At 47.7% G+C, this 10,946-nt stretch overlaps 2 protein-coding genes across 2 annotated transcripts; both read right to left on the reverse strand.

The window, feature by feature from the left end:
- Positions 1 to 4,908: 4,908 nt before the first annotated feature.
- UCRPA7_7376 (putative bacteriodes thetaiotaomicron symbiotic protein) lies at positions 4,909 to 5,434 on the reverse strand (the record flags this gene model as incomplete). Its single annotated transcript, XM_007919922.1, has 4 exons — positions 4,909 to 4,911; positions 5,002 to 5,080; positions 5,153 to 5,274; positions 5,333 to 5,434. 4 exons carry the CDS (start codon positions 5,432 to 5,434, stop codon positions 4,909 to 4,911), a joined length of 306 nt encoding a protein of 101 aa, XP_007918113.1.
- A 1,526-nt stretch (positions 5,435 to 6,960) lies between these two features.
- UCRPA7_7377 (putative bacteriodes thetaiotaomicron symbiotic protein) lies at positions 6,961 to 9,961 on the reverse strand (the record flags this gene model as incomplete). Its single annotated transcript, XM_007919912.1, has 8 exons — positions 6,961 to 6,994; positions 7,070 to 7,152; positions 7,206 to 7,398; positions 7,537 to 7,754; positions 7,829 to 8,112; positions 8,681 to 9,091; positions 9,152 to 9,628; positions 9,685 to 9,961. The coding sequence occupies 8 exons, from the start codon at positions 9,959 to 9,961 to the stop codon at positions 6,961 to 6,963; spliced, it is 1,977 nt and encodes a 658-aa protein (XP_007918103.1).
- Between the last annotated feature and the right edge of the window lie 985 nt (positions 9,962 to 10,946).

The raw sequence follows: 10,946 nt of genomic DNA on the forward strand, positions 1-10,946 counted from the left end.
GCCTTACGAGAATGGAGACAAAGATGTGATCTTTGGGCGTGTGAGCTCAGGAACGGAGAGCTACGTACACGAAGATGTAGCCGAGAGGCATATGAACCAATGGGACCGCAGGAGCAACGAGGGTGAGGTCCAGGTGAAGGTCCGCTGGCTAATAGAAACAGCAGAGGGATGCGACAACAGGGAAGGAGACACTTGGTGTACCGTGAAAAGCGTCGCAATTGACGAGCCTAACATAACGTTCGGCACGGACAGTCATGACTCCAATATTCGCAATATGGCTGCCCCAGCAGCGTCAGGGAGCGATGCGAATAAACGTGTTGGCGCCGGACCGCAAGGAGGTCGGTCTGCACCCATATACTGTTGAATGACATGAATATTAACTGCCCCACGTGCACAGATGAGATAGGTGTGATTGATGACGAGGACGCCGTGTTATTCGTCAAGCTCTTCAGGGAATTGGCCAAGCAAACAAAGAGGGACAACAAGAGGCGTCCTTCGTCCGAGGGAGAGAATCCTCTCACAAAGAGACCTAGAACGGTGATGGAAGATCTCCCAAATGGATGATAAGGGGACTCTGTGCCTTTTTCTTCGGGCTTTTTCCTTTTCTGGAGTTCTATTTCTGTTCTTGACCCGTGGGTATTGAAAAGGATGGCAGTTTTATGATACCCAAGAGGAGTTGCGTACATAACGGAAAACCTGACCGCAGGCTAAGATGGCGTTATGGGAGAAATTGAGTGCGTTTAGATGTTCGGCGTTCGATCATGGGTATACCAGCTGAGTCAAGGAGATGGAATACTGAGGGCATCATGCTGGTCGTGTACATTTGAGGTGAAGAGCTCGTCACCAGCGATCTCTTCGCGTCTCCCAGGTCCTTGGAGGTCGTGCAGCCCAGTGGAGCTGTACCACAGTTTTATAGACATCGAGCACCTTTGCTGCTATCTACTAGATAATGAGACAACTTATAATCTACCTTTATCAAACTTGCCCCCCTCAACGTGTCTGGGTAGGTTTGGGAAGAACACTTTTCTGCCAGTCGCGAACTTAGGGCTGCGTGTTGCCCCAAGCCTGCAATCACTGCATCAGGGTGCAAGCAATTAGCTTGTGATTCTCCCTATCCCCTCAGCAAACTCTGCCAATCCTTTTCCACCACATCCTTCTATCATAACCTTTCCATTTCACTGGCTGACTACATCTCCACTTGCGATAATAACGCGAGCGTCAGTCAAACATATCAAACTTCAGATGCAAGTATCCGGACTGGCTGTGTCCAGGTTCCGGTGCATTATCGCGGCAAACGCGCACTTTAGGCTCCCGCGCTCACATTAGGCTCCGACATGGGCACTAGGGACAAGTTTCTTGACTACTGTTGAGGCAGTGCCTCAACGTGATTGGAATATAGCAGAAGCAACCACAAATTGGTGGGCCACCAGGCATATTACGGATAGGGTGATCATATCAACTTCCAATAAAATCATGTCTAGTCAAACACCGTCATCTCGTCAGAGTCGATACATAACTTGCGTTCTCATTAAGCAACCAAAGGGCCCTCGTTCTTATCCGACCATAACTGAAAGTTTCGCAACGGAAGACTTGGCTGAATCAGATACCTCCCAGCTCCTTACCTAGAGTTTGAGTATCTTCAGAGGGGTATCTGCTCTTGATTTTCCCCCCAAGTATATTGCTATTGCAATGCCATTTTACCTCCTTTTCATAGCATTATACATGGTTACCAAGTCTCAACCCTCGATTCTTGTTCTGGATGCCATTACATGGTTTAATCATTATTTAGCAAAATGTGTATTTGTGATGAAGTGACTACTGAGACGCCAAAATTCGAGTTCATTTCTTTATCACTCCGTTACTAATCAAGTCCTACCAATACTACCAACGAAATCCGTCGGTGGCAATATCATATACTTTGATGACATATATGATTACATCAGTAGTTTCTTCATCATTCAAAACAAAATCGTTGAACGTTTTAGGTCCGAGAAGATGGTGTTCGAGACTGTGTCCAGATCCATGAGTTAAGTATTGGAACTAGTGGAGAACACACATCCCCACCTGCCCATCTAGCCTCCACAGCTGCTGGGTTAACTAACAGATGGGGTCTCAAATTAGAAAGTTTGGGTTATGTGAGAAGGCTCGATATTTGTACTATCCACTGTGGAGTACATGTGAGGATCGGATGATATGTGGCCCATGCTAGCCTACCATGCCAATTTGGATGACAGGGATCGACTCTGGATTTAGCTGTTTCAATTTGCCGACGATTGAGTCCCCATATCATTCTCCAGCAACATCGAAATTCCCGCCTTCCGCGCATCAACTACATTCAACTCTCCGAAAGCTACTCAGCGACCATTAAGTTACTTGTGCATTCCAGTACAAACGTTCAGCATTACTACGATGGGCAGATCACCAAGCGTCGAGGTCCCTCCGGCTGGGGCCGCATTTACTGGCATGATGGAGCACGGTGTATCAGCGATACTAAATGTCAATGACGAGGCTTCCGCACCCAAGTTATCCGGCGACCGTTTCGGTTTCCCAAAGCAAGATGGCCGATCGCTTTCATATTGGTTGCAGACCGTGCGAAATGATCCTCTGTTGGACCATCGCACAACCTCCGAACTGCCTTCGTCAGCAGACATCGTCATTGTCGGCTCTGGGGTAGATGCGTCCATCCATCGCCAGCGAATATCCTCAAATGGCTAACACGTGCTCTCTTACACAGCTTACCGGGACCTTAGTCGCGAAGCATTGCCTCGCAACCTGGCCTGAGAAACGGGTCGTTGTGCTTGAAGCCCGCGAGTTCTGCTCTGGCGCGACCGGTCGTAACGCCGGTCATTGCAAACCTGATCAATGGCGCGGATTCAAGAAGTATGAGAAAGCATTTGGTACCCAGCAAGCGCTCAAAATACTAGAGAATGAACATCAAACATGGTCTGATCTAGTACAGTACGTTCGCCAGAACAACGTCGACTGCGACCTTTGGGTCGGAGACACTCTCGATGTTCCCGTAACCCCGGAGGTTGCGGCAATCGCAAGGGATACATATGAAGCATTCAAAGCAGCTGGCGGCAGGGTCGACCATATTAAGGTCTTTCACGATCCAGCCACTGCAGCACAGGTTGGGAAACCCACTGACCAGCTTTGATCACATTGCTGACAATCTTGTAGGTCTCTCGTATCAAAGATGCGCAAGCATGTTATGCTTGGCCGGCTTCGACTCTTCATCCCTGGAAGCTCGCAGCACATATTATGCGCGACAATTTGAAGAAAGGGGTTAACTTACAAACATATACCAAAGTGACATGCATACGACAAGCTTCCCAACAATCAACGAACTGGGTGGTTGAAAGTGAGCGTGGAAGTATCGAGTGCGGACAGGTAGTCCACGCAACCAATGCTTATGGTTCTGCCCTTGAGCCTTCGTTGCGTGGTCTCATCTGGCCGACGCCTCACATGTGCAATAAAGTCGTTCCTCCCATAACCTTTGCAGGGTCAAAGGCCTTGCAGAATTCTTATGGAGTCTTACTGCAAGACGGAGCGTTGTTTAGCATTAATCCGCGCTGTACTGCTGATGGCATAATCTTGTTCGGTGGTAGCAATCCCGGCCAAAGAAAGTTCAAGGAATGGTTGGATAAACATCCGGATAGATGCGTAGATGACGGTTTAACAGATTTTAAGTCTGTAACGGAGGCTGTGCGGGAGTTTGCAGAGTCTCAATTTCCAAATTGGACGGACCCTGTTTCTGGACCCGGAGAACTTTACGACTATAGCTGGAGTGGAATAATTGCATTGGTCAGTTTGCGCCTGCTCCTCTTTGATATATATTTCACGAAACTGAATCTTCGCCAGAGTGGGGATGGTGTACCTTTCATAGGGCAGTTGCCAGGACTACCAGGGCAATGGATTTGTGCTGGACACAATGGGCAGTAAGTCTTACCACCGTACACTTGACTATCAACACCAACGACTAATTTGCATTACTTTTACTTCAAATAGTGGAATGGCTCGAATCTTCACGGCAGCGCCTGGCTTGGTCAAATTGATGGACCGGAGGCCGTGGGGGGACACTCAACTACCTGATGTGTATGAAGTAACCCCAGCACGTATCGATCATATCAAACAAACAAGATCATCCACTGTTGGAGTCCAGCTGTAGACGGCATTGAAGCCGAACCTGAATTTGCAGGGAAACTCGAATCATATCCCCGCCAAATGCATGCTAGGGTCATAAAGACCAGCATCAGACTGGCTTCAATAGAATTGCTTTAGATTGAGGAGTAAATTCACGTATAACCCTAAGCCTGTTAAGTTGTGCTATACGATGTATCTGAGCTTTTTATATTGTGGGGATGTCTCATAAAAGACCTTTTTTTAAGATATTTATTTGATTAGATGCTGCCCGAATCACTCTGTCCAATATCGAAATATTCTAATCTCGGCGTATTAGATCAAGCTAATAACTGTGATTAGAGTAGAGATGACTGTTCTCATTTTAAGGACATCATTAAATATCTAAAAGACTACTTAGTGATTACTATACTCAGCCTCGTAAACTCTTTAGATATACTTATCATCTATATTGTCGTAGGAGAATAAGATGTACTTGCTATGATCCTTCCACGGATAAATAACCTGACAAGATAAGATAAGGATGAACTTGAATTGACAATGGAAGGGGTAGCTTTGGATCAAGACACGGTTTCACACTTTTTTTAAAAAAAAAATTTAAAAAAAAAACACAAAAGACTTATTACAACACAATACGGCTCTGAAGCTGATAAGGGCGCATTTGTAGTTCCACCAAACATTTGTCTACCCAAGCCAGCTCACTTCAATCCTCAAAGATTCCATCGACTATCATACATATGGGAGGATGACTTCACCTTGATGACATATTTACTATTTATTGAGTGTTGTACGGTTTGAGGTCAAGACAGATGATTTCTTGTGGGACCATCAAACAGTGGTAGCATCCATATGCTTACATACCTGGTCAAGCTTGATGTTACTCCGGCCAAACAGTTGAACGCGCCCCCATTGGAGGAGGTAAGTCAAGTTGACAGTGAACCTGGAGAATAGGACGGGAATATCAGCAAACACTCGAGCCAGCGGAAACAACTGCAAAAGGTAAGTAGTATACCTTTTATTCGCGATATAATAGCTCAGCGAGTCCCGCGACCGCAGCACAAGCGAATCGAGCGCTACGCGGATGTAGTCTTTCCATTCCTCTTGAATGTTGAAAGAAGCCGGGCCCACGTTCAGCTGTTTTGAACCGTCATGTTGGCAATACAGAATAAGTAAATAGATCGGGAGAGCTCACGTTATACCACTCGTCAAATTCACCCATCTTGTCATATATGCCTTCGTAGGTTGCGCAGAATTTTGGCCAGACGGTAGCGTCATTCAAGTATGAGAACATCATTCCTGCGATAGGTGTTAATCATAAGAGCCGCTGGACTGTAAGCACATGATACCGTACCCATCTCCTTTACAGCAAGAAGCTGCTCTTCTGAGGTCATTTGCCCATATGAAACTGGGGACGTTGGTTGATTGCCCGTGAACATCTTTTCCCAGTTAGCGTCTCATATGCTGTCTGTGGATTTGGCCGATTGGACGCACCGCTCCTTTCGCTCTATTAGGGCGAGCAAGGTAGATTGTCAGACGGTCCAGGTTATCTATGCTGCCCAACTCCTCCATGATATAGCGTATAAAGGGTTGGGTACCGCCCATCCAATTTTGCCCATTAAGGATGTGCTGTTTGGTTTGCTTGCAGGAAAACTTCTGTGATGGATCATCGGGATCTGGCTGCTGGTTTTTAATCTGACCCTGATCCAGCCAGTTCGAAAAGAAGTCTCCGATCAACTGGGCCTCGAATACATGCTCGGCTGTAATGCGAGTGAAGCCTATTAGCTGGGTGAAAACTTGTGTTGTGGCATGGTGCTACTTACTTTGATATTTAGAACGGACAGCTGTAGAACTGCTGACGTAGGTGGTATCAGCAGTGTTCAGCGCGGTGACTCCCCAGTCAGAACAAGTTGCAGAGTCGTTGCCCCAGTATTTTGAAATGCCATCCCACCGGCCTTGCTCAATGCCATCCCATGGCCAATTCACATTAGCAGGAAAGGAAGGATATCTGTTATTACCACGGGTATTCAGCCTCGAGCCACATACATTTAACGCTTTCGGAGAGAGTGTCGCCGTGCCGGAGACACGCGCATTTAGCAGATGATACTCCTGACCGTGCTTGTTGCTGCTTGTTGAGTTAGCATGAACATCATCTCCCCGCTCGTCTGAACGGGATGCTAATATTATGGTGCCTGGCCAGGTTCCGTCATCTGGATTGCAGGTATCACAAGCCGGCTTGTCGTTGTATTCCCAAACTAGATCCATTGATACGCAGCCACAACAGGGGGGCCCAATCTCTCTATCTTCGCCAACACTCTCACACGAAAGACAATTTCTGCAGTTGATCTTTTCAGAGTACTTGTCCAGAATGTTAGGTCCCCGGCTGAAATCGGCACCTTTGAAGATGAGGCCCGGTGTGACCGGTACGCCTGCGACATAACCGAATCCGGGCATTGAGCTAATTCTCTTTTCCAGGCCGCGAGTAATAGGAAACAGCTCTGACGAATTGAGTTGAGAAAATTGCGTAGAGTTATATTGCTCGACTGCAGATTGCTCAGTGGATTCGTCCTTGAGTCTAATCTCCTCGGCTTCTGGTAGCGACCGCTTTCTCTTTGCATCCGCATAACAGAGACCCTCACCTTCAGGCTCTATCTGCGCAATCTTGAGTTTGGAATCAAAAGGACTATAGTTTCAGTTGCCGACTTACAACGCTCGAATATACGACATGAGCCTCTGTTGAATCAGGCCATTGTGGAAGTGATGCCAACGCGCCCCTGAAGGGAACGTGAGCAGGTATCGCAATTGTTAATGAGGTTACTGGACTTACGGGTCTTCAATCCACACGCGCTCGACGGTTCTTTCAACATTGTTAGTAAGCCATTCAATTGTTGCTGTAAAAGTTTTTGGATGAATTAATGGCGAATTTACATACGCAATCCTATAATCAACACACGTCCCAGAGCCCGATGAAGCATCATTGGTGAATTCGGCTGAGGACTCAAAACGGAGTTTAATCTGCCATAATGTAATAAGTATCATGTAAATAATTTGCAGGATGTCTCACTCACATCTGGACCCTCCCAGTCGAGGTCTCTGCCGTTTTGTTGCACACCGAAATCGACATCGAGCCCGAATGAGAAGTAGCATGCAAGAGCAATTTTGGCCGTGTCTAACCCAGGACCACTGCCATAAATAACGTTTGACTGGGGAATTGAAATTCGTGGATCGGCGATGTCGACACCTGAGGGCGTGCCAGAGGAACTGATTGCAGGAAAGACTCCGACGATGGGCCCAAGAGATGTGTTCACCCTTGCACCGAGCAACCCATTGAGTGTTATTTCACTATCTGAGAAAGAATCCGCATTCATTGTGGCCATCATGTAGTCAACCTGCACATACGGCTTGTAACTCGCCCAACCCTTCATGCCGCTGGCGTAGACGGTATGAGCCGTGATGGGAGTCTTCTCGCCAGCATACCACGAGGGATTGCCGTTCTTCGCCTGTGCGACATCTATCCTCCCAACACCGCCGACTGTGTATGTCAGATCAGAGTAACCCTCGGCATAGAGCACGCCGTTTGTTGTCTGCACGAGGAGTTTGCCATCTTGAATCACGGCCTAACATAGTTTGGGTCGTTAATGTCTTTTTTACTTTGTGGTACGGGTGAGTGAAGCTTGGAGACCGAACTTACGCCTAAACTAAATCCATATTCGAACCGGGCTTTGATGTTGCCATCGATATAGGCGCCGATGCCCTCGCCGAACTCAGAGCCATCAACAGAGCACTCATTGATTGAATCCCAGTAGAGTGACTGTGTAAGGCTTTGTTCGACGTTCAGCTCCCTGCTCTCATCCAGGCTGAGCGAGCCAAACTTTTCGGTCCAGTAGATAGTGTCTCTGCTGAAAAACCGCTCCGTTAGACGTTTCACGTCTGAAGACTCGATGCCTTCGGAGTCGACGATATCATTCCAGTAGCCTAATATATATCCTGTTAGAGGCTTCTATTTTGACATGGGATGAGATTGAGTGCTCACCTGGTAGGCTTGAGTAGTCTAAGCGAATACTGGTCTGATCAGTATCCTTGCGTATGAGCTCGAAGTTAAAGTCAAACGAGAAGTCAAACACTTCAGAAGTGGCACGCGCTTGAAGGTGTGATGGAAGACTTTGATCTGTTCTTTGTCAGAAAACACATTTAATCGATTCTAAGGCTGATTGAGGATTTGGACACACCGTCAGAGGTATTGAGAGCAATAGCTCTTGCAAATGTGCCGGGGGCACACTTTGATAGACATTGTCAGTACTTATATCAGTATCGTGAGTCCCTTGCAGCAGACTTACATTGTCGGGCATCTCTATTATGGTTCCTTCGACACCCTGCTCCATGACACGAAAACAACCTTCAATATTCTCACTCAAGCAGACAACGCGAGCGTACTGTACATGATTATCGGGTCGGCTCATAACGTTTGACGGACAGTCTAAGAACGTGAAGGGCTCTGGCTCGCCATCTCGGCTTCTGAGTCTCGAGACTGCATACGAATCACCGGCAACTATAAAGAAACCAAAACCGGTCTTGTCCGGGTTGGTCTCTCCCATATTGGCCTCCCCGCCGAAATTAACAAGGCCGTACCGCGGGTTGCTATCATCGGTGGGATAATCCTCGATGGACCACAAGCGGTGCAGGTCGACCAATGTGAACGGGGCCGTGTCGTCGCTGGCAAGACTAGAGTCAGTGACAGCTCTCAAGGCAGTCAATCTGGTATCATCTTGGTCAATCGCCCAAATCATCAGGCCTCCAAGACCAATGGTATTAGCGTAAGCAATTTTCAGCTTAAAAGTGTCCGCGTCGTCGTAAGAGATCCAGCTATTGCCGTTATATACCATGTACTTTACAGCAGCTACTTCATCAAAATACGGCTTACCGCCGCCAGTCTGATCAATAATGCCGGATATCTCTGCGGAGGAATCATTAGCTGGCATCAGTGCAATTTGGCCTGCTGCTAAAGTTTTCTCACCTCTGTATGACAGGATACCAGCAGTCTTTGTGCAAACGCCCTCAGCCCCTGGGCCCGAGAATTCGCAACCAGGCCGCCAGCAGGAGGGAGATGAGAGCTCAAAAGACCGTCCATAGAAGCCCAAGCCGAGTACGATCTTTGAAGGCTCAATGTTGTTGCGCCAAAACAGGTCAAGGGCCAAATCAATCTCGGTGAGATTGGTATGAGCTATCACTTGGTTGCCAATTGGATTGTTGCTGTCCCATACACCATGCAGGTCATAGGACATCAAATTAATCCAGTCGACATTGCCTACCATGTTGGTAATGTCAAAGTGCCGGAGATACCAGTATGAGGAAGGCGCTGTGAAGGTGACGATATATTCTTTGCCGCTTGCATTAATCGCAGTCCGGAGCTCCTTGAGCAAAGCAGTGAAGTTTTCGCCGTCTCCTTCCGAGCCACCGCGATCATCGGCGCCTGGGTATTCCCAGTCGAAGTCTGCAGAACTATACGTTAACGTATCTGACTCATGGTTCAAGTATCGCGTCACTCACCAACGCCGTCGTACCCGTACTCGGACAGCCAACCCAGCAAATTGTTAATGAAGGTCGCTCTGTTTGACGCCGTAGAAGCCATGGTTGGGAAGACGCTCTGCCAGTTTCCGGGGTCACTAAAGGACCAACCGCCAAGTGCAATCAGGACCTTCAGATTCGGGTTCTTTGACTTTACTGCTGCAGCATTCTTGTACATGGTAGTGGAGACGCCATCCATGTTCGTTATTTTAAAGTCCGAAGTAATGTAGCCAAATGCAACGTTCAGGTGTGTAAGCATGCTCACGGGTATCTCGCTAGGGTTCATCGTCCCGCATGGGTGGTCCAGATTCCAGGCTTCCCAATAGCCAATAACCCTCTGCTGGACATTACCACCGCCGGTACTTGGCTTAGGTTGCTCACAGTTGGACTGACATCCGCCGTCGCAAAAGTCTGTTGTAGTACCACAAAAGCCAAACTCTGAACAGCAGACGTTAAGGGGACATGTCTGTCCTGCAACAGTCGCGTATTGACCGCATTCTGCGGTGGCGTTACAATTCGACTGGCAGCCGTCACCACAGTAAGTTGGACCGTAACCACACCAGCCACTCTCACCACAACATGCACCGTTGACACACTCTTTGTCAGGCCCGCAGGTGAAATCGGTACTGCTAGAGGAAGCCGAACTGCCACCAGTCTGGCCGGTCGCATTCGAAACTGTTGTATCTCTGGTATTGAGTGGGCTAGTCGGTAGGCCAGTAAAGATGGCCAATGGAGGGGGGTTATGGACATTGTGCTCAGGTTTGACAAATGAAACGGCATGGCTGAGACCAAACAGACAATGAGAGAACAGAGCAAAGAATATGTTCAAGGTAATGAATGATAGCCCAGGTAGGGACCGTCTAGGAACGACTATCTCCATATTGACAGGCAGAGTAATGTCACAGAACACAAGAGACAAGCACCCGAGATTATGTCAAGCGTTGAGAAACAAGATGATACTTAATACTCTATAAGGCCGTTCATATCAGCTTTAAAAGGAATGAGCAGCACGTATCCTTGGCTCACCATACCGCTTCGGTATCATTTGCTTGTATGAATGGCGCATTCAGTGGACATCTCTGTGATCAACATTTGCATGAGGTATCCAGCTGGGGTCACCACTCCCAGAAGCTAGACAATCCATTGTTTGTCGACCTGCAAGGCCACAGTAGTTCCAACCCTTCATGTTACTTTCATTTCCGTCCCTGCATTTCGCTAAGACACAACTTGGCTAGTGCCGCTCT

Source organism: Phaeoacremonium minimum, assembly GCF_000392275.1.
Source record: "Phaeoacremonium minimum UCRPA7 unplaced genomic scaffold PA7_03_scaffold_520, whole genome shotgun sequence".
Classification (NCBI taxonomy): Eukaryota; Fungi; Ascomycota; class Sordariomycetes; order Togniniales; family Togniniaceae; genus Phaeoacremonium; species Phaeoacremonium minimum.